Source organism: Dreissena polymorpha, chromosome 16 (genome assembly GCF_020536995.1).
Source record: "Dreissena polymorpha isolate Duluth1 chromosome 16, UMN_Dpol_1.0, whole genome shotgun sequence".
Taxonomy (NCBI): Eukaryota; Metazoa; Mollusca; class Bivalvia; order Myida; family Dreissenidae; genus Dreissena; species Dreissena polymorpha.
This window is the reverse complement of record NC_068370.1, coordinates 8,437,063-8,462,470: the sequence shown is the minus strand read 5'-3', so window position 1 is coordinate 8,462,470 and position 25,408 is coordinate 8,437,063. Positions and strand designations below refer to the sequence as shown.

The 25,408-nt window shown below is 30.7% G+C and overlaps 1 protein-coding gene across 50 annotated transcripts in view; it reads left to right on the top strand.

The window, feature by feature from the left end:
- The window catches only part of LOC127863025 (CD109 antigen-like), a 94,751-nt gene that overhangs the window by 42,043 nt on the left and 27,300 nt on the right, over positions 1 to 25,408 (top strand). For 19 of the 50 annotated variants that reach the window (XM_052402395.1, XM_052402396.1, XM_052402411.1 and 16 more), the window contains 12 exons: positions 1,448 to 1,585; positions 2,489 to 2,503; positions 3,881 to 3,901; positions 4,907 to 4,921; positions 6,292 to 6,312; positions 8,559 to 8,585; positions 9,016 to 9,036; positions 11,269 to 11,289; positions 16,884 to 16,904; positions 19,605 to 19,625; positions 22,328 to 22,348; positions 25,061 to 25,081. In XM_052402395.1, coding sequence (XP_052258355.1) covers positions 1,448 to 1,585; positions 2,489 to 2,503; positions 3,881 to 3,901; positions 4,907 to 4,921; positions 6,292 to 6,312; positions 8,559 to 8,585; positions 9,016 to 9,036; positions 11,269 to 11,289; positions 16,884 to 16,904; positions 19,605 to 19,625; positions 22,328 to 22,348; positions 25,061 to 25,081 — 363 coding nt within the window. The remainder of the gene's footprint in view (positions 1 to 1,447; positions 1,586 to 2,488; positions 2,504 to 3,880; positions 3,902 to 4,906; positions 4,922 to 6,291; positions 6,313 to 8,558; positions 8,586 to 9,015; positions 9,037 to 11,268; positions 11,290 to 16,883; positions 16,905 to 19,604; positions 19,626 to 22,327; positions 22,349 to 25,060; positions 25,082 to 25,408) is intronic. The other 31 variants (XM_052402430.1, XM_052402429.1, XM_052402427.1 and 28 more) reach the window with 12 other exon arrangements.

The following is a 25,408-nucleotide window of genomic DNA, read 5'->3' as shown; positions in this document are numbered from 1 at the left end:
CAAATGTGTATGTATAACTATATAATCATGTTATGACTTTCGCTATAAAGTGAAGCATTCGATAAGGGGCAGTGCACCGGTGTGATGTCCATTTTTTTGTTTTAGTTTTTTTTCCCTAGGCTTGAACTTGAGGCTTACAAAGAATTGGTTTTATTCGTGCCGAGCCTGATAGATTACACAACGAGAAGGCAGTAACCTGTTTTTTTCTGATAATCATACCTACATGCCCCCATTTAAAATGATATAATGAAATATAATCGCCACGATGCTGCATTTCTAGCGGGAAAGAATTCGATGTTTGATATTATACGTGTTTTGAATGACGTACTGAGCACTTGCGCTTTTGAATATAAGTTATTTGTTTATGTTTTGATTGTTTGATTTTTTTTGTTGCTTTTTGTGTCTTAATATATTCTATCTCTGCATCAACTTATTTAAAAGTAGGGGTATACAAAGTTAATATGTACAAAAATACATTATGTTATCACTCGCGCTGTACAGTCTCGCATTCAATGAGCAGTACATCGGTGTAATTTCATAATTATCTTTGCTTTATTTCTTCTCTTAAGCTGGTACCGGGTGTCAGGATGTATTATTAGTTTATTAGTTTTAATCTTTTTTGTAAATTAAAATATAAAATTTGATTAATATCGCACTAATTTGCTTCAAGCGACCAACGTGTTATCTGATATAATTTAATCATTGTCGCTGTACTATTTGGAATTTGATAAGGAACAGAACACTTGTGTGATGTTTTTGAAACTCTGATTTAATTTACTTTCTTTAGCTAGATCTAGCTGTTGCATGTGTGAATATACATTGGAATATCTCTTGAAAACTAAAAATGCAAATGTGGTGGGTGTCAAACATTGTTCTGTATTAAGTTTAATCGCTAAACGTGTTATATGTGATATTTGAATTTATAAATTTACATTATTTTTTCACTTTCGTTTTAATGTCTTTCATTCGATAAGGAGTAGTATTACCAAGTGATGCATATTTACAAATGTTCACTTTTGTTGCTTTACATGCCTAATGTTACGAGGATTGTAATGTTAATGCAAACATATTATAAATTATAAATAATCTGATACATAACGAGATTAACAAATACCATGAGATTTACAATGAAATAAAACAGATAATTGTAGATAATCAAGAATTTCAATACCAGTTATTATAACATAATCGCCTTGTTGCAATTTATTACATGGTGTGGTGTTAAATTGTATGTTTAAACTATAAATGCTGAACCATGAAGTAAATATTTAGCTGCATTCACAAAAATGAAGTCTATCTGTGCTAATGTTGCCTGTTTTGGATTTTTCAATGACACATTGTATTCAAATTGTACATTTGTATTTAATATAACAGTTATAGAAGACAATGCTAAGTACTAATAGTTAGTATATACTATATATATATTTTAACGGAATCATGGGTATAGGTGGAAGTTTAAACGGTCATACCGGGACATGCTTAGACACGATCTCCAACTGCGCCACCTACGCTGCCGACTTGTGCACGATAACCGAATTCAAAGCGTGGGTATGGGAGAACTGCGCAGGTCATTGTAACCTCTGCGGTGAGTTTTCACAATAGTCTCTCAGAATGAACAATTGTAGAAATAATTGACCTTTAATTTACCTATACAATGTATGTAATAACCTTGTATTTTCTTATTGACTAACATTGCAGATTATGTTCCATTTAGATTTTATTATCGTTTTATTTCTTTTAAAACCGCGTATTTTGGATCACTGATTTTGAAATATTGTTTCAAACGTGTCTACCTACCAAAAATAATATGGCACGGAAATTCTACTGCGATGTAAATGTGTTTTTACATTATGTCATTTACTAAACAATATTCAGAAAGTTATTCAAATACATTGTACAACATAATACAAACGTGGCACATAACACAAATGGACATCTGACTTATGACTGTTATGCCATACAGCCAGACAAATGATATTTGACTTACTGCAATATCATGCTTGGTAAAAACTCCACTCTTACCTTTAGATGATATAGTATACTCACAATAATGACGACACAATGGAAACATTAAAGGCTGACAAGCAGGCCCCATATTACCACACGATTTTACCTCAGAATGCATTAACTATATTTCGTTATATATATATTTATAATATTACTATCATACAATCACTTTCGCTGTACTAATTGGACTTTGATAAGCATCAGAACACCCGTATGATGTTTTTATACTCTAATTTCATTTTTAGCTGCTTCTGGGGGTAACATGTGTAAGAATACATTTAAATTTCTCATGAGAACTAAAACTGCAAATGTGATGGGTGTCATACATTGTATTGTATTGAGATTAAGCGATTTACTTGTTATCTGCGGTATTTTAATTAATTAAATAATATGATTTAAAACTTTTGTTTGACCTTATTGCAATCGATAAGGAGTAGTTTTACCTTGTGATATGTAATTTTGGTTTATTTCTTTAATTAAGCTGGAGGCGCCATGAGTGAGTATACCTTTAAATCATTTTGCAAATTAAAATTGAAAAATTGAAAAAGTATCACACTTTGTCTTTTAACAAGTGTATAAGATCAACTTTGGATCTTATATATTTGGACGTATTTAATATTGAATCATCGCCTTTATAAAGTTTTTTCATCTTCTCAGATGATGTACACCGTTGTGATGTCATACATACTTTTAGTGTATTAGTTTTCCCTTAGCTGGTACTTGGGATATCGTGACTGAATATATGTTTTCATCATTTTTTTGCGAACTTAACTTGTAATGAAATGAACACTTTTTGCGTTTTGTATTTAGTTTTAGCGACCAACGTGTTATCTGACAAATGTGTATGTATAACTATATAATCATGTTATGACTTTCGCTATACAGTGAAGCATTCGATAAGGGGCAGTGCACCGGTGTGATGTCCATTTTTTTGTTTTAGTTTTTTTTCCCTACGCTTGAACTTGAGGCTTACAAAGAATTGGTTTTATTCGTGCCGAGCCTGATAGATTACACAACAAGAAGGCAGTAACCTGTTTTTTCTGATAATCATACCCACAGTCCTACATGCCCCCATTTAAAATGATATAATGAAATATAATCGCTTCGACGCTGCATTTCTAGAGGGAAAGAATACGATGTTTGATATTTTACGTGTTTAGAATGACGTACTGAGCACTTGCGCTTTTCAATACAAGTTATTTGTTTATGTTTTGATTGTTTGCTGTTTTTGTTGCTTTTTGTGTCTTAATATATTCTATCTCTGGATCAACTAATTTAAAAGTAGGAGTATACAAAATTAATATGTACAAAAATACATTATGTTATCACTCGCGCTGTACAGTCTCGCATTCAATGAGCAGTACATCGGTGTAATTTCATAATTATCTTTGCTTTATATCTTCTCTTAAGCTGGTGCCGGACTGTCATGAGTGATTATTAGTTTATTAGTTTTAATCTTTATTGTAAATTAAAATATAAAATTTGATTAATATCGCGCTTGTAATTGGCTTCAAGCGACCTACGTTTTATCTGATATAATTTAATAATTATTGCTGTACTATTTGGGATTTGATAAGGAACAGAACAATTGTGTGATGTTTTTGAAACTCTAATTTTATTTACTTTCTTTAGCTGGATCTAGCTGTTGCATGTGGGAATATACATTTAAATCTCTCTTGAAACTCAAAATGCCAATGTGGTGGGTGTCAAACATTGTTCGGTATTAAGTTTAATCGCTAAACGTGTTATCTGTGATATGTGAATTTATAAATTTACATTATTTTTTCAATTTCGTTTTAATGTCTTGCATTCGATAATGTGTATTATAACCAAGTGATATTAAATCTAATTTTGGATTATTTCTTCGTTTAAGCTGGCACTGGGGGTACCATGAGTGAGTATACCTTTAAATAATTTTGCGAATGAAAATTGCTAAATTGATACGCATCACACTTGGTAGTTTATTTAGTTTTCTTGATCAACCTTTGATCCGATATATTTATGTACTATTTAAAGTGATATTATGGGCATTTTGCACTGTTGAATTGAGCTGAAAAGAATTAATAGGTCAAAACAGTAAGTTAAAATGTGGTTACTGACCGATTATATGTAACTCATTTTGCTACCTGTTGTTTATAAAAAATATATTTTATATTCGATATTCTTACGTGACTCACCCAGTCATATGAGCCGAAATTATCCTAAAATGCCAAAAATAATATGGCACGGAAATTCTACTGCGATGTAAATGTGTTTTTACATTATGTCATTTACTAAACAATATTCAGAAAGTTATTCAAATGCATTGTACAACATAATACAAACGTGGCACATAACACAAATGGACATCTGACTTATGACTGTTATGCCATACAGCCAGACAAATGACATTTGACTAACTGCAATATCATGCTTGGTAAAAACCCCACTCTAACCTTTAGATGATATAGTAAACTCACAATAATGACGACACAATGGAAACATTAAAGGCAGACAAGCAGGCCCCAAATTACCACACGACTTTACCTCAGAATGCATTAACTTTTTTCGTAATATATATATGTATTATATTACTATCATACAATCACTTTCTCTGTACTAATTGGACTTTGATAAGCATCAGAACACTCGTATGATGTTTTTATACTCTAATTTCCTTTTTAGCTGCTTCTGGGGGTTACATGTGTAAGAATACATTTAAATCTCTCATGAGAACTAAAACTGCAAATGTGATGGGTGTCATACATTGTATTGTATTGAGATTAACCGATTTACTTGTTATCTGCGGTATTTTAATTAATCAATTATATGATTTAAAACTTTTGTTTGACCGTTTTGCAATCGATAAGGAATAGTATTACCTTGTGATATGTAATTTTGATTTATTTCTTTAATTAAGCTGGAGGCACCATGAGTGAGTATACCTTAAAATCATTTTGCAAATTAAAATTGAAAAATTCAAAAAAAGTATCACACTTTGTCTTTTAAAAAGTGTAAAAGATCAACTTTGGATCTTATATATTTAGACGTATTTAATATTGAATCATCGCCTTTATAAAGTTTTTTCATCTTCTGAGACGATGTACACTGTTGTGATGTCATACATACTTTTAGTGTATTAGTTTTCCCTTAGCTGGTACTGGGGATATCGTGACTAAATATATTTTTTCATCATTTTTTTGCGAACTAAACTTGTAATGAAATGAACACTTTTCGTTTGTAATTTTATTTAGTTTTAGCGACCAACGTGTTATCTGACAAATGTGTATGTATATATAATCATGTTATGACTTTCGCTATAAAGTGAAGCATTCGATAACGGGCAGTGCACCGGTGTGATGTCCATTTTTTTGTTTTATTTTTTTTCCCTAGGCTTGAACTTGAGGCTTACAAAGAATTGGTTTTATTCGTGCCGAGCCTGATAGATTACACAACGAGAAGGCAGTAACCTGTTTTTTTCTGATAATCATACCTACATGCCCCCATTTAAAATGATATAATAAAATATAATCGCTACGACGCTACATTTCTAGCGGGAACGAATACGATGTTTGATATTTTACGTGTTTAGAATGACGTACTGAGCACTTGCGCTTTTGAATATAAGTTATTTGTTTATGTTTTGATTGTTTGCTGTTTTTGTTGCTTTTTGTGTCTTAATATATTCTATCTCTGTATCAACTTATTTAAAAGTAGGGGTATACAAAATTAATATGTACAAAAATACATTATGTTATCACTCGCGCTGTACAGTCTCGCATTCAATGAGCAGTACATCGGTGTAATTTCATAATTATCTTTGCTTTATTTCTTCTCTTAAGCTGGTACCGGTGTGTCATGAGTGATTATTAGTTTATTAGTTTTAATCTTTATTGTAAATTAAAATATAAAATTTGATTAATATCGCGCTTGTAATTGGCTTCAAGCGACCTACGTTTTATCTGATATAATTTAATAATTATCGCTGTACTATTTGGAATTTGATAAGGAACAGAACAATTGTGTGATGTTTTTGAAACTCTAATTTTATTTACTTTCTTTAGCTGGATCTAGCTGTTGCATGTGGGAATATACATTTAAATCTCTCTTGAAACTAAAAATGCACATGTGGTGGGTGTCAAACATTGTTCAATATTAAGTTTAATCGCTAAACGTGTTATCTTTGATATGTGAATTTATTAATTTACATTATTTTCTCACTTTCGTTTTAATGTCTTGCATTCGATAAGGAGTATTATTACCAAGTGATATTAAATATAATTTTGGATTGATTCTTTTTTTAAGCTGGCTTTGGGGGTACCATGAGTGAGTATACCTTTAAATAATTTTGCGAATGAAAATTGCTAAATTGATACGTATCACACTTGGTAGTTTATTTAGTTTTCTTGATCAACCTTTGATCCGATATATGTATGTACTATTCAATCACCGTCGCTTTGAAACTGTTCATTCGCTAAGGAGATGTACACCGTTGTGATGTCATACACACTTTTAGTGTATTTATTTTTCCTAAGCTGGTACTTGGGTAACCGTGACTTAGTATACTTAAAAAAACCATTTTTGCGAACTCAAACTTGTAATAACATTATCGCTTCATTGTTTTATTTCGTATTGTATTTTTATTTAGATTAACGACCAACTTGTTATCTTATACATTTATGTGTGTAACGATATATATTATTATCTCTTTCGCTACACAGGTAATCATTTCTATAAAGGGCAGTACACTGGTGTGATGTCAGTTTTTCTTTTGGTTTATTTCTTTTCCTACGCTTGAAATGAGGTAAATTTTATTGAAGTTCCAGCGACCAACTTGATATCTGTTATATTGTAATATATAGATATATATTATGTTATCACGCAAGCTAGACCCATTTGCATTAGATAAGGAGCAGTTCACATGAGTGATATCGTTTTGTTTTTTTACTTTATTTCTTTTCCTACGATTATACAATGGTGTATTTTATTGAGTTTAAGGACCATATTATTATCTTGTATTAAAAAAATAACAGGTAAGTGCTTTATCGATTTGTTTAATAACAAGTGAGACTTAGAATAAAATAACAGCGAGGTATTTCGGTCTGTTTGATTTTTCTTCGTGCTAAGCCTGACATTTAACACGACTGGGCGCTAAGCGATTGTTCTGTTTATCATACGTCTACGCCCACATTAAAACAATTCTCACGAAAATTCGATAAGACTCTGTAATTTCATCGATAATTTATATTTTGTATTGTTATTTTTTCCACAATTGAAGAATCCGAGTAATACGTCGTATCTCCGCACAATGGTTGATATACAGAGCATAACAGATTGGGTTACAGCCCTAACGTTGTTTTGTAGCCGGTCAAAAGAACAGCGTGACTTAAAAAGCAGTGGTTTTATACGTGTCGATCCTGATATATTACACAACGATATGGCATATCTGTTGTTTTTTTCTGTTTATCATACCTCTACGTCCACATTGTTAAAGATATAATGAAATATAATTGCTACGACGCTGCATTTCTAGCGGGAATGAATACGATGTTTTACGTTTAAACAGACAGTCAACCACGAATGACGAAAAAAAGAAAAGTTCTAAATTACCGTATTTTTACAATTATTTGTTTATATTGATTAAATATCACGACTGGTATATTACATTACTTGAAAAATGTTCATATTTTCAGTATATCTGGTAATAAAATTTCGCGATGTGAAATCGAAAGAACATTGCGAAAATAGGTGACATAACGATATACACACTATAACTAACGCAGGTAGATTGATCATTTTAGATATAAAATAAATACAATTCAATACGCATGCCCAATTTGCATTCCTGCGTTTACCACGTGACGATGATGGTCAATCTACTTGCGTTATTTATAGTTAACTGGTAGTTACCTGGTACCTAGCTGTACCCAGAAAAATTTATTAACAAATATACTGTAAATTTGAAAACTTAACAACTTTTTTCAAGTAATGTAATGTACCAGTCGTGTTATTTTAAACTAATAATTTAAAATATATACGGTATTTTAGAACTTAGATTTCTTTAGTCATTCGAGGTTGACGGTCCCTTTAACGTGTTAAGAATAAGATAATGAGCACACGTGCTTCTTAAAGATTTATGTATTTGTTGTTTTAAGTTTTTGCTGTTTGTTGCTTTTTGTCTTAATACATTCTATCTCTGTACCAACTTATGTGATGTGCTGAATCTGAATCTATGTTTGCACAATCGAATACTTTATAGTTGATTCCCAGTTAAGTGACATATATCCAAACATTGCCTAAAATGCAAACGTCTTGTTTACGTGATAAAAATACAGCAGACAGCGTTATACCATGCATTCATTAATTAAATGGTATGATCGAAAATCATATTAACCTGATATAAATAATTATATCAGGTACCATTGTACAAGGTCAATATAAAAGTAGGGGTAAACTAAATTAATATGTAGAAAATTACATTATGTTATCACTCTCGCTGTACAGTCTCGCATTCAATGGGCAGTACATCGGTGTAATTTCATAATTATCTTTAATTTATTTCTTTTTTTAAGCTGGTACCGGGATTGGCATGAGTGAGTGTAAGTTTTAATCTTTTTTGTAAATTAAAATATAAAATACGATTAATATCGCGCTTGTAATTGGCTTCAAGCGACCAACGTTTTATCTGATATAATTTAATCATTGTCGCTGTACTATTTGGAATTTGATAAGGAACAGAACAATTGTGTGATGTTTTTGAAACTCTAATTTTATTTACTTTCTTTAGCTGGATCTAGCTGTTGCATGTGTGAATATACATTTGAATATCTCTTGAAAACTAAAAATGCAAATGTGGTGGGTGTCAAACATTGTTCTGTATTAAGTTTAATCGCTAAACGTGTTATATGTGATATTTGAATTTATAAATTTACATTATTTTTTCACTTTCGTTGTAATGTCTTGCATTCGATAATGAGTAGTTTTACCAAGTGATATTAAATCTAATTTTGGATCCTTTCTTTGTTTAAGTTGGCTCTGGGGGTACCATGAGTGAGTATATTTTTAACTTATTTTGCGAAGGAAAATTGTCAAATTGATACGTATCACACTTGGTAGTTTATTTAGTTTTCTTGATCAACCTTTGATCCGATATATTTATGTACTATTTAATCACCGTCGCTTTGAAACTGTTCATTCGCTAAGGAGATGTACACCTGTGTGGTCTCACACACACTTTTAGTGTATTTATTTTTCGTGAGCTGGAAATGGGGTTACCGTGACTTAGTATACTTTTAAACAATTTTTGCGAATTCAAACTTGTAATAACATAATCGCTTCATTGTTTTATTTCGTATTGTATTTTTATTTAGTTTAACGACCAACTTGTTATCTGATACATTTATGTGTATAACGATATATAGTATTATCACTTTCGCTATACAGGTAAGCATTTTATAAAGGGCAGAAGACTGGTGTGATGTCAGTTTTTCTTTTGGTTAATTTATTTTCCTACGCATGTAATGGGGTAAATTTTATTTAGTTCAAGCGACCAACTTGTTATCTGTTATATTGTAATATATAAACACATATTCTGTTATCACACAAGCTAGACACTTTTGCATTAGATATGGAGCAGTACACATGAGTGATATCGTTTTTTTTTTGCTTTATTTTTTTCCTACGATTATACAAGGGTGTATTTTATTGAGTTTAAGGACCATATTGTTATCTTGTATTAAAAATATAACAGGTAAGTGCTTTATCGATTTGTTATATAACAAGTGAGACTTAGAATAAAATAACGGCGAGTTTTGTCGGTCTGTTTGTTTTTCTTCGTGCTAAGCCTGACATTTCAACACGACTGGGCGCTAACCGATTGTTCTGTTTATCATACGTCTTAGTTTATATTGATTAAAATAGCACGACTGGTATATCACATTACCTGAAACAAGTTCATATTTTCAGTATATCTGGTAATAAAATTTCGCGATGTGAAATCGAAAGTACATCGCGAAAAAAGGTGACATAACGATATTCACACTATAAATAACGCAAGTAGATTGATCATTTTAGATATAAAATATGTACAATTCACTACGCATGCCCAATTTGCATTCCTGGGTTTACCACGTGACGATGATGATCAATCTACTTGCGTTATTAATAGTTAACTGGTTGATACCTTGTACCTGTACCCAGGAAAATTTATTATCGAATATACTGAAAATATGAAAATTTAACAACTTTTTTCAAGTAATGTAATATATCAGCCGTGCTATTTGAATCAATATAAACTAATAATTGTAAAAATAATACGGTATTTTACAACTGAGATTTTTTTGGTCATTCGAGGTTTGTGGTCCCTTTAACGTGTTAAGAATAAGATAATGAGCACACGTGCTTCTTAAAGATTTATGTATTTGTTGTTTCAAGTGTTTGCTATTTGTTGCTTTTTGTCTTAATACATTCTATCTCTGTACCAACTTATGTGATGTGCTGAATCTGAATCTAAGTGTACACAATCGAATACTTTATAGTTGATTCTCAGTTAAGTGACATATATCCAAACATTGCCTAAAATGCAAGTGTCTTGTTTACGTGATAAAAATACAGCAGACAGCGTTATACCATGCATTCATTAATTAAATGGTATGATAGAAAATCATATTAACCTGATATAAATAATTATATCAGGTACCATTGTACAAGGTCAATATAAAAGTAGGGGTAAACTATTATGTTATCACTCTCGCTGTACAGTCTCGCATTCAATGAGCAGTACATCGGTGTAATTTCATAATTATCTTTGCTTAATTTCTTCTCTTAAGCTGGTACCGGGGTGGCATGAGTGAGTTTAAGTTTTAATCTTTATTGTAAATTAAAATATAAAATTTGATTAATATCGCACTTGTAATTGGCTTCAAGCGACCAACGTGTTATCTGATATAATTTATCATTGTCGCTGTACTATTTGGAATTTGATAAGGAACAGAACACTTGTGTGAAGTTTTGAAACTCTAATTTTATTTACTTTCTTTAGCTGGATCTAGCTGTTGCATGTTGGAATATACATTTAAATATCTCTTGAAAACTAAAAATGCAAATGTGGTGGGTGTCAAACATTGTTCTGTATTAAGTTTAATCGCTAAACGTGTTATCTGTGATATGTGAATTTATAAATTTACATTATTTTTTCAATTTCGTTTAAATGTGTTGCATTCGATTATGAGTATTATTACCAAGTGATATTAAATCTAATTTTGGATTATTTCTTCGTTTAAGCTGGCACTGGAGGTACCATGAGTGAGTATACCTTTAAATAATTTTGCGAATGAAAATTGCTAAATTGATACGTATCACACTTGGTAGTTTTTTTAGTTTTCTTGATCAACCTTTGATCCGATATATTTATGTACTATTTAAAGTTATATTATGGGCATTTTGCACTGTTGAATTGAGCTGAAAAGAATTAACAGGTCAAAAGAGTTAGTTAAAATGTGGTTACTGACCGATTATATGTAACTCATCTTGCTACCTGTTGTTTATAAAAAAATATATTTTATATTCGATATTCTTACGTGACTCACCCAGTCATATGAGCCGAAATGATCCGTAAAACGAATTTGTGTCGTTATGTCGTTTGAACGAATCTGCACTAAAACTAAATTTAGGTTCACATCGTACATGCATGATCAGTTGTCAAACGAAAGAACGGTTGATATTCAAATGCATTATTTTTCTCTTTCCGGGATATTGTTTTAGTATGTTGATGCTGCATTAATAAATATAAGTGTATATGAATTGAAACTACCAACAATAAACAACGGTTGCGATAGACACCCATAAACTGTTAGATGCCCATTATATCACTTTAATCACCGTCGCTTTGAAATTGTTCATTCGCTAGGGAGATGTACACCGGTGTGATGTCATACACCCTTTAATGTATTTATTTGTCCTAAGCTGGTTCTGGGGTTACCGTGACTTAGTATACTTTTAAAACATTTTTGCGAACTTAAACTTGTAATAACATTATCGCTTCATTGTTTTATTTCGTATTGTATTTTGATTTAGTTTAACGACCAGCTAGTTATGTGATACATTTATGTATATAACGATATATAGTATTATCACTTTCGCTATACAGGTAAGCATTCTATAAAAGGCAGTACACTGGTGTGATGTCAGTTTTTCTTTTGGTTTATTTCTTTTCCTACGCATGCTATGGGGTAAATTGTATTAAGTTCAAGCGACCAACTTGTTATCTGTTATATTGTAATATTTAAACATATATTCTGTTATCACGCAAGCTAGACACTTTTGCATTAGATATGGATCAGTACACATGATTGATATCGTTGTTTTTTTGTGCTTTATTTTTTTCCTACGAGTATACACGGGTGTATTTTATTGAGTTTAAGGACCATATTGTTATATTGTATTAAAAATATAACAGGTAAGTGCTTAATCGATTTGTTATATAACAAGTGATGAGACTAAGAATAAAATAACGGCGAGGTTTGTCGGTCTGTTTGATTTTCTTCTTTCAAAGCCTGACATTTTAACACGACTGGGCGCTAATCGATTGTTCTATTTATCATACGTCTTAGTTTATATTGATTAAAATATCACGACTGGTATATTACATTAATTGAAAAAAGTTCATATTTTCAGTATATGTGGTTATAAAATTTCGCGATGTGAAATCGAAAGTACATCGCGAAAAAAGGTAACATAACGATAAACACACTATAAATAAAGCAAGTAGCTTGATCATTTAAGATATAAAATATGTACAATTCACTACGCATGCCCACTTTACATTCCTGGGTTTACCACGTGACGATGGTGATCAATCTACTTGCGTTATTTATAGTTAACTGGTAGATACCTGGTACCTGTACCCAGGAAAATTTATTACCGAATATACTGAAAATATGAAAAATTTACAACTTTTTTCAAGTAATGTAATATACCAGCCGTGCTATTTCAATCAATATAAACTAATAATTGTAAAAAGTACGGTATTTTAGAACTTAGATTTTTTTCGTCATTCGAGGTTTGCGGTCCCTTTAACGTGTTAAGAATAAGATAATGAGCACACGTGCTTCTTAAAGATTTATGTATGTTTTGTTTTAAGTTTTTGCTGTTTCTTGCTTTTTGTCTTAATACATTCTATCTCTGTACCAACTTATGTGATGTGCTGAATCTGAATCTATGTGTGCACAATCGAATACTTTATACTTGATTCGCAGTTAAGTGACATATATCCAAACATTGCCTAAAATGCAAATGTCTTGTTTACGTGATAAAAATACAGCATGAAGCGTGGGTGGCAGACGTTTCTCCCCCAAGACGTTTCCTCCCCAGACGTTTCCTCCCCAGACGTTTCACCCCTAAAATGGGGGTGAAACGTCTGCATAATATGTAAATGTATATTAGCAACAGTTATTTGTAATAAAGTGAAAATAAAGTATTAGTATTTTAATTGAGTGCATTTTATGTGTAAAAAAATGATGTTAGTTGAGTCCTGACTAATTGAAATATTAATTAATGATTTTATATGGTTGTTTAGGGAAGCCTCTAACAAATTTAATACTTGATTTTATAAGTGCCTTAAATTGTTCTTGCATTAATTAAGCTCATTGAAAAATTGAGTAAAATCAAAGCTTTGATGTTCTTTGATGGTCATTTTAAATGGAAAAGTATGTTACAAATTAAAATAATTATAACTATTGTATTAATCAATTGAGTAAAAGCACACCTTTGATGTTCTTTGATGGTCATTGATGGTCATTGTAAGTGGAATGGTATGCTACAAATTAAACAATTATAACTATTGTATAAATCAATTGAGTAAACAAACACCTTTTTTTGATGATCATTTTAAGTGGAATGGTATGTTACAAAGTAAAGAATTACTATTATTGAATTAATGAATTCATGTTGCTACAAACAAATCTATAATTTAAGTTTAATAAGATATTTTCCATTACTTGTTCATTAACAGTGATTGAATTTTTTTCATTTAAAGTGTATTTTTGCACGGCATGGACACAGTTTCACTTTATGAGGATTTTTTTTTAATTAATAAAAAATCCAGTTTTGAAGTAAAATCAATTTAAATAATGCTATTATAATCAGAAAATTTAAATACGGAAAAATGTTTATTATTTTAATAAAACATCTTTGTGCTTCTCGTGAAAATTTAACAAAATGTCACTTACGCTACTTTTTACATTCAGAAAATGACATGCGTTTGTTATGTCAATTTCGAAAATTGGATAAAAACATTATTTTTACCAAAAAGGTTGACTTAATATTTTATCAGTTGATGTATGTCACCTTAATAAACACAAAATTGGAAAAAAGTAAAAATGTATAAAAATGTTAGTTACATGACTTATTACATTCAGTAGGCGACATGTTTTAATTATTATTTGTAAAATTAGATAAATACAACATATAAAACTGCATATTATGCACTTTTGATAAAACACAATTTATTCCCAAATTGATGTTTTATTCCCAATTCACATCATGCAGTGTTATAATGAAAATAAGCCATAAGTTATGATTTTTAAGAATGAATAATAACTATAACATATTTTTATTTTGAGTAAATAAAGTTGTTATTTGACATTAAAATTATAATTTATTACAGCCAATATTGAATTGTAGTTCTCAAAAATAATTTTGATAAATAACTATCAGTGTGTCATAGATCTTTATTAATACCATTTACATTCCAATTTAAAAATTAATTTAATTTGAAGCCAAAAAAATGTGACAGCATTTTCATCATTTGGCTAATATTAAATAACAACCACACCTACCATTATACAAGATATTAGGCACTTAGGGTGCAATAAACAAGCATTGATTAGATTAGCAAGTGTAGTACAACAGATAACAGCTAGATTATGGGTGCAATATACAGGCCCTTTAATCAGCATTGATGAGAGTAGGTGACAGGGGGATAAGATGAGATTAGCACATTATTGTGCAAAAAAAACGTTTTTAAATAGTTTATCACTGTATTAAATATTATTAATGAATAGATTTGATTTGACTTAATTGATAGTTTTATATATGGAACAGAACAGAACAGATAGTTTATTCATATAACTTGAACATTTACAGTTCATCGTTACATATACAAAACTGACAATATAATAAGCAATAAGCACATGCATAGTAATGCGAAAGTGACCAAACTAGTACATTAAAAGGTGTTGTATATAATATACAATTAGTTTGTTTAACAGTATACAATTTATGAAATATTTTATTATTCGTACATAGCGATTTATATATAATGGGTATCGCCCTAGTTCCCCGTATACAGCTGAATTAGCGGTACTCATTTTGACACCCAGTATTCGTTTCAAAAATCTTCTGTGAACTCTTCGCAATTAAAGAAATCCGACAACGTCCCCATATGTCTTACACATAATTTCACTTCATCATACATAGACCGAATAATTTTTAACAATCTACCGTTTATTTCGCTCTTAATAAGCTTGTACCATAGTCCGTTTCAATATATTGAATCATAACATTTCATTAGGTCGATATAGCAACAGTATAGTTTCTTTTTAGAACTAAATGTTTATCTATAAAAGCCTTTAGTAGGAAAATAGCATCCACAGTGCTATAATTGGTTTTGAATCCAAACTATGGTAGTCATAGATGCATCTGTTGTATTTCACAGTGACATCCAATCATTTTATTATATACATACATATAAATGCATGAAAAAATATAATTGTTGACAATTATATAGTTTATTTATTTATCATATTTAACTGTTACAATGAAAACAGTTTTGAAATTAATATAAATGTGATTTAACCATTTAATCAATTCACCAATTGACCCTATTTAATTGGATTAATTGGATTAAAAACAACAAACAACTACAGTTCCTCAACACTTATGATTTACATGCATTCCATTCAAAGTTAAACCAAACAAATAATCAAACAAGCTGCTTCATAAATAAAGTTAATTGAAAACTTCATAAACAAAATAATTATTTTGATAATAAATCAAGAATAAACTTCAACCAAACAATCATACATTTATTGGGGGGGAAACGTCTGCACTTAAACCAAAGTGGGGGAGAAACGTCTGGGGAGGAAACGTCTTGGGGGAGAAACGTCTAGGGGAGGAAACGTCTTGGGGGTGAAACGTCCGGAAACCATGAAGCGTTATACCATGCATTCATTAATTAAATGATATGATAGAAAATCATATTAACCTGATATAAATAATTATATCAGGTACCATTGTACAAGGTCAATATAAAAGTAGGGGTAAACTAAATTAATATGTAGAAAAATACATTATGTTATCACTCTCGCTGTACAGTCTCGCATTCAATGAGCAGTACATCGGTGTAATTTCATAATTATCTTTGCTTCATTTCTTCTCTTAAGCTGGTACCGGGGTGGAATGAGTGAGTTTAAGTTTTAATCTTTATTGTAAATTAAAATACAAAATTTGATTAATATCGCACTTGTAATTGGCTTCAAGCGACCAACGTGTTATCTGATATAATTTACTTATTGTCGCTGTACTATTTGGAATTTGATAAGGAACAGAACACGTGTGTGATGTTTTTGAAACTCTTATTTTATTTACTTTCTTTAGCTGGATCTAGCTGTTGCAAGTGTGAATATACATTTAAATCTCTCTTGAAAACTAAAAATGCAAATATGGTGGGTGTCAAACAGTGTTCTGTATTAAGTTTAATCGCTAAACGTGTTATCTGTGATATGTGAATTTATAAATTTACATAATTTTTCCACTTTCGTTTTAATGTCTTGCATTCGATAATGAGTATTATTACCAAGTGATATTAAATCTAATTTTGGATTATTTCTTCGTTTAAGCTGGCACTGGGGGTACCATAAGTGAGTATACCTTTAAATAATTTTGCGAATGAAAATTGCTAAATTGATACGTTTCACACTTGGTATTTTATTTAGTTTTCTTGATCAACCTTTGATCCGATATATTTATGTACTATTTAAAGTGATATTATGGGCAATTTGCACTGTTGAATTGAGCTGAAAAGAATTAACAGGTCAAAAGAGTTAGTTAAAATGTGGTTACTGACCGATTATATGTAACTCATCTTGCTACCTGTTGTTTATAAAAAATATATTTTATATTCGATATTCTTACGTGACTCACCCAGTCATATGAGCCGAAATGATCTGTAAAACAAATTTGTGTCGTTATATCGTTTGAACGAATCTGCACTAAAACTAAATTTAGGTTCACATCGTATATGCATGATCAGTTGTCAAACGAAATTACGGTTGATATTCAAATGCATTATTTTTCGCTGTCCGGGATATTGTTTTAGTATGTTGATGCTGCATTAACAAATATAAGTGTATATGAAGTGAAAATACCAACAATGAACAACGGTTGCGATAGACAACCATAAAATGTTAGATGCCCATAATATCACTTTAATCACCGTCGCTTTGAAATTGTTCATTCGCTAAGGAGATATACACCGGTGTGATGTCATACACACTTTAATGTATTTATTTTTCCTAAGCTGGTACTGGGGTTACCGTGACTTAGTAAACTTTTAAACTATTTTTGCGAACTTAAACTTGTAATAACATTATCGCTTCATTGTTTGATTTCGTATTGTATTTTGATTTAGTTTAACGACCAACTTGTTATCTGATACAATTATGTGTATAACGACATATAGTTTTATCACTTTCGCTATACAGGTATGCATTCTATATAAGGCAGTACACTGGTGTGATGTCAGATTTCTTTTGGTTTATTTCGTTTCCTTCGCATGTAATGGGGTAAATTGTATTAAGTTCAAGCGACCAACTTGTTATCTGTTATATTGTTATATATTAACATATATTTTTTATCACGCAAGCTAGACACTTTTGCATTAGATATGGAAAAGTACACATGAATGATATCGTTTTTTATTTTGCTTTTTTTCCTACGATTATACAAGGGTGTATTTTATTCAGTTTAAGGACCATATTGTTATATTGTATTAAAAATATAACAGGTAAGTGCTTTATCGATTTGTTATATAACAAGTGAGACTTAAAATAAAATAACGGCGAGGTGTGTCGGTCTTTTTGTTTTTCTTCGTTCTAAGCGTGACATTTTAACACGATTGGGCGCTAACCGATTGTTCTGTTTATCATACGTCTTTGTTTTTATTGATTAAAATAGCACGACTGGTATATCACATTACTTGAAAAAAGTTCATATTTTCAGTATATGTGGTAATAAAATTTCGCGATGTGAAATCGAAAGTACATCGCGAAAAAAGGTGACATAACGATAAACACACTATAAATAACGCAAGTAGATTGATCATTTTAGATATAAAATATGTTCAGTTCACTACGCATGCCCAATTTACATTCCTGGGTTTACCACGGGACGATGGTAATCAATCTACTTGCGTTATTTATAGTTAACTGGTAGATACCTGGTACCTGTACCCAGGAAAATTTATTACCGAATATACTGAAAATATGAAAAATTAACAACTTTTTTCAAGTGATGTAATATACCAGTTGTGCTATTTGAATCAATATAAACTAATAATTGTAAAAAAACACGGTATTTTAGAACTAAGATTTTTTTCGTCATTCGAGGTTTGCGGTCCCTTTAACGTGTTAAGAATAAGATAATGAGCACACGTGCTTCTTAAAGATTTATGTTATTTTTGTTTTAAGTTTTTGCTGTTTGTTGCTTTTTGTCTTAATACATTCTATCTCTGTACCAACTAATGTGATGTGCTGAATCTGAATCTATGTGTGCACAATCTAATACTTTATAGTTGATTCTCAGTTAAGTGACATATATCCAAACATTGCATAAAATGCAAAGGTCATGTTTACGTGATAAAAATACAGCAGACAGCGTTATACCATGCATTCATTAATTAAATGTTATGATAGAAAATCATATAAACCTGATATAAATAATTATATCAGGTACAATTGTACAAGGTCAATATAAAAGTAGGGGTAAACTAAATTAATATGTAGAAAATTACATTATGTTATCACTCTCGCTGTACAGTCTCGCATTCAATGAGCAGTACATCGGTGTAATTTCATAATTATCTTTGCTTCATTTCTTGTCTTAAGCTGGTACCGGGGTGGAATGAGTGAGTTTAAGTTTTAATCTTTATTGTAAATTAAAATACAAAATTTGATTAATATCGCACTTGTAATTGGCTTCAAGCGACCAACGTGTTATCTGATATAATTTACTTATTGTCGCTGTACTATTTGGAATTTGATAAGGAACAGAACACGTGTGTGATGTTTTTGAAACTCTTATTTTATTTACTTTCTTTAGCTGGATCTAGCTGTTGCATGTGTGAATATACATTTAAATCTCTCTTGAAAACTAAAAATGCAAATATGGTGGGTGTCAAACAGTGTTCTGTATTAAGTTTAATCGCTAAACGTGTTATCTGTGATATGTGAATTTATAAATTTACATAATTTTTCCACTTTCGTTTTAATGTCTTGCATTCGATAATGAGTATTATTACCAAGTGATATTAAATCTAATTTTGGATTATTTCTTCGTTTAAGCTGGCACTGGGGGTACCATAAGTGAGTATACCTTTAAATAATTTTGCGAATGAAAATTGCTAAATTGATACGTTTCACACTTGGTATTTTATTTAGTTTTCTTGATCAACCTTTGATCCGATATATTTATGTACTATTTAAAGTGATATTATGGGCAATTTGCACTGTTGAATTGAGCTGAAAAGAATTAACAGGTCAAAAGAGTTAGTTAAAATGTGGTTACTGACCGATTATATGTAACTCATCTTGCTACCTGTTGTTTATAAAAAATATATTTTATATTCGATATTCTTACGTGACTCACCCAGTCATATGAGCCGAAATGATCCGTAAAACAAATTTGTGTCGTTATATCGTTTGAACGAATCTGCACTAAAACTAAATTTAGGTTCACATCGTATATGCATGATCAGTTGTCAAACGAAATTACGGTTGATATTCAAATGCATTATTTTTCGCTGTCCGGGATATTGTTTTAGTATGTTGATGCTGCATTAACAAATATAAGTGTATATGAAGTGAAAATACCAACAATGAACAACGGTTGCGATAGACAACCATAAAATGTTAGATGCCCATAATATCACTTTAATCACCGTCGCTTTGAAATTGTTCATTCGCTAAGGAGATGTACACCGGTGTGATGTCATACACACTTTAATGTATTTATTTTTCCTAAGCTGGTACTGGGGTTACCGTGACTTAGTAAACTTTTAAACTATTTTTGCGAACTTAAACTTGTAATAACATTATCGCTTCATTGTTTGATTTCGTATTGTATTTTGATTTAGTTTAACGACCAACTTGTTATCTGATACAATTATGTGTATAACGACATATAGTTTTATCACTTTCGCTATACAGGTATGCATTCTATATAAGGCAGTACACTGGTGTGATGTCAGATTTCTTTTGGTTTATTTCGTTTCCTTCGCATGTAATGGGGTAAATTGTATTAAGTTCAAGCGACCAACTTGTTATCTGTTATATTGTTATATATTAACATATATTTTTTTATCACGCAAGCTAGACACTTTTGCATTAGATATGGAAAAGTACACATGAATGATATCGTTTTTTATTTTGCTTTTTTTCCTACGATTATACAAGGGTGTATTTTATTCAGTTTAAGGACCATATTGTTATATTGTATTAAAAATATAACAGGTAAGTGCTTTATCGATTTGTTATATAACAAGTGAGACTTAAAATAAAATAACGGCGAGGTGTGTCGGTCTTTTTGTTTTTCTTCGTTCTAAGCGTGACATTTTAACACGATTGGGCGCTAACCGATTGTTCTGTTTATCATACGTATTTGTTTTTATTGATTAAAATAGCACGACTGGTATATCACATTACTTGAAAAAAGTTCATATTTTCAGTATATGTGGTAATAAAATTTCGCGATGTGAAATCGAAAGTACATCGCGAAAAAAGGTGACATAACGATAAACACACTATAAATAACGCAAGTAGATTGATCATTTTAGATATAAAATATGTTCAGTTCACTACGCATGCCCAATTTACATTCCTGGGTTTACCACGGGACGATGGTAATCAATCTACTTGCGTTATTTATAGTTAACTGGTAGATACCTGGTACCTGTACCCAGGAAAATTTATTACCGAATATACTGAAAATATGAAAAATTAACAACTTTTTTCAAGTGATGTAATATACCAGTTGTGCTATTTGAATCAATATAAACTAATAATTGTAAAAAAAACACGGTATTTTAGAACTAAGATTTTTATCGTCATTCGAGGTTTGCGGTCCCTTTAACGTGTTAAGAATAAGATAATGAGCACACGTGCTTCTTAAAGATTTATGTTATTTTTGTTTTAAGTTTTTGCTGTTTGTTGCTTTTTGTCTTAATACATTCTATCTCTGTACCAACTAATGTGATGTGCTGAATCTGAATCTATGTGTGCACAATCTAATACTTTATAGTTGATTCTCAGTTAAGTGACATATATACAAACATTGCCTAAAATGCAAAGGTCATGTTTACGTGATAAAAATACAGCAGACAGCGTTATACCATGCATTCATTAATTAAATGTTATGATAGAAAATCATATAAACCTGATATAAATAATTATATCAGGTACAATTGTACAAGGTCAATATAAAAGTAGGGGTAAACTAAATTAATATGTAGAAAATTACATTATGTTATCACTCTCGCTGTACAGTCTCGCATTCAATGAGCAGTACATCGGTGTAATTTCATAATTATCTTTGCTTCATTTCTTCTCTTAAGCTGGTACCGGGGTGGCATGAGTGAGTTTAAGTTTTAATCTTTATTGTATATTAAAATATAAAATTTGATTAATATCGCACTTGTAATTGGCTTCAAGCGACCAACGTGTTATCTGATATAATTTAATCATTGTCGCTGTACTATTTGGAATTTGATAAGGAACAGAACACGTGTGTGATGTTTTTGAAACTCTAATTTTATTTACTTTCTTTAGCTGAATCTAGCTGTTGCATGTGGGAATATACATTTAAATCTCTCTTGAAAACTAAAAATGCAAATGTGGTGGGTGTCAAACATTGTTCTGTATTAAGTTAAATCGCTAAACGTGTTATCTGTGATATGTGAATTTATAAATTTACATTATTTTTTCACTTTCGTTTTAATGCCTTGATTTCGATAATGAGTATTATTACCAAGTGATTTTAAATCTAATTTTGGATTATTTCTTCGTTTAAGCTGGCACTGGGGGTACCATGAGTGAGTATACCTTTAAATAATTTTGCGAATGAAAATTGCTAAATTGATACGTATCACACTTGGTAGTTTTTTTAGTTTTCTTGATCAACCTTTGATCCGATATATTTATGTACTATTTAAAGTTATATTATGGGCATTTTGCACTGTTTAATTGAGCTGAAAAGAATTAACAGGTCAAAAGAGTTAGTTAAAATGTGGTTACTGACCGATTATATGTAACTCATCTTGCTACCTGTTGTTTATAAAAAAAATATATTTTATATTCGATATTCTTACGTGACTCATCCAGTCATATGAGCCGAAATGATCCGTAAAACGAATTTGTGTCGTTATGTCGTTTGAACGAATCTGCACTAAAACTAAATTTAGGTTCACATCGTACATGCATGATCAGTTGTCAAACGAAAGAACGGTTGATATTCAAATGCATTATTTTTCTCTTTCCGGGATATTGTTTTAGTATGTTGATGCTGCATTAATAAATATAAGTGTATATGAATTGAAACTACCAACAATAAACAACGGTTGCGATAGACACCCATAAACTGTTAGATGCCCATTATATCACTTTAATCACCGTCGCTTTGAAATTGTTCATTCGCTAGGGAGATGTACACCGGTGTGATGTCATACACCCTTTAATGTATTTATTTGTCCTAAGCTGGTTCTGGGGTTACCGTGACTTAGTATACTTTTAAAACATTTTTGCGAACTTAAACTTGTAATAACATTATCGCTTCATTGTTTTATTTCGTATTGTATTTTGATTTAGTTTAACGACCAGCTAGTTATGTGATACATTTATGTATATAACGATATATAGTATTATCACTTTCGCTATACAGGTAAGCATTCTATAAAAGGCAGTACACTGGTGTGATGTCAGTTTTTCTTTTGGTTTATTTCTTTTCCTACGCATGCTATGGGGTAAATTGTATTAAGTTCAAGCGACCAACTTGTTATCTGTTATATTGTAATATTTAAACATATATTCTGTTATCACGCAAGCTAGACACTTTTGCATTAGATATGGATCAGTACACATGATTGATATCGTTGTTTTTTTGTGCTTTATTTTTTTCCTACGAGTATACACGGGTGTATTTTATTGAGTTTAAGGACCATATTGTTATATTGTATTAAAAATATAACAGGTAAGTGCTTAATCGATTTGTTATATAACAAGTGATGAGACTAAGAATAAAATAACGGCGAGGTTTGTCGGTCTGTTTGATTTTCTTCTTTCAAAGCCTGACATTTTAACACGACTGGGCGCTAATCGATTGTTCTATTTATCATACGTCTTAGTTTATATTGATTAAAATATCACGACTGGTATATTACATTAATTGAAAAAAGTTCATATTTTCAGTATATGTGGTTATAAAATTTCGCGATGTGAAATCGAAAGTACATCGCGAAAAAAGGTGACATAACGATAAACACACTATAAATAAAGCAAGTAGCTTGATCATTTAAGATATAAAATATGTTCAGTTCACTACGCATGCCCAATTTACATTCCTGGGTTTACCACGGGACGATGGTAATCAATCTACTTGCGTTATTTATAGTTAACTGGTAGATACCTGGTACCTGTACCCAGGAAAATTTATTACCGAATATACTGAAAATATGAAAAATTAACAACTTTTTTCAAGTGATGTAATATACCAGTTGTGCTATTTGAATCAATATAAACTAATAATTGTAAAAAAACACGGTATTTTAGAACTAAGATTTTTTTCGTCATTCGAGGTTTGCGGTCCCTTTAACGTGTTAAGAATAAGATAATGAGCACACGTGCTTCTTAAAGATTTATGTTATTTTTGTTTTAAGTTTTTGCTGTTTGTTGCTTTTTGTCTTAATACATTCTATCTCTGTACCAACTAATGTGATGTGCTGAATCTGAATCTATGTGTGCACAATCTAATACTTTATAGTTGATTCTCAGTTAAGTGACATATATACAAACATTGCCTAAAATGCAAAGGTCATGTTTACGTGATAAAAATACAGCAGACAGCGTTATACCATGCATTCATTAATTAAATGTTATGATAGAAAATCATATAAACCTGATATAAATAATTATATCAGGTACAATTGTACAAGGTCAATATAAAAGTAGGGGTAAACTAAATTAATATGTAGAAAATTACATTATGTTATCACTCTCGCTGTACAGTCTCGCATTCAATGAGCAGTACATCGGTGTAATTTCATAATTATCTTTGCTTCATTTCTTCTCTTAAGCTGGTACCGGGGTGGCATGAGTGAGTTTAAGTTTTAATCTTTATTGTATATTAAAATATAAAATTTGATTAATATCGCACTTGTAATTGGCTTCAAGCGACCAACGTGTTATCTGATATAATTTAATCATTGTCGCTGTACTATTTGGAATTTGATAAGGAACAGAACACGTGTGTGATGTTTTTGAAACTCTAATTTTATTTACTTTCTTTAGCTGAATCTAGCTGTTGCATGTGGGAATATACATTTAAATCTCTCTTGAAAACTAAAAATGCAAATCTGGTGGGTGTCAAACATTGTTCTGTATTAAGTTAAATCGCTAAACGTGTTATCTGTGATATGTGAATTTATAAATTTACATTATTTTTTCACTTTCGTTTTAATGTCTTGATTTCGATAATGAGTATTATTACCAAGTGATTTTAAATCTAATTTTGGATTATTTCTTCGTTTAAGCTGGCACTGGGGGTACCATGAGTGAGTATACCTTTAAATAATTTTGCGAATGAAAATTGCTAAATTGATACGTATCACACTTGGTAGTTTATTAAGTTTTCTTGATCAACCTTTGATCCGATATATTTATGTACTATTTAAAGTGATATTATGGGCATTTTGCACTGTTGAATTGAGCTGAAACGAATTAACAGGTCAAAAGAGTTAGTTAAAATGTGGTTACTGACCGATTATATGTAACTCATCTTGCTACCTGTTGTTTATAAAAAATATATTTTATATTCGATATTCTTACGTGACTCACCCAGTCATATGAGCCGAAACGATCCGTAAAACGAATTTGTGTCG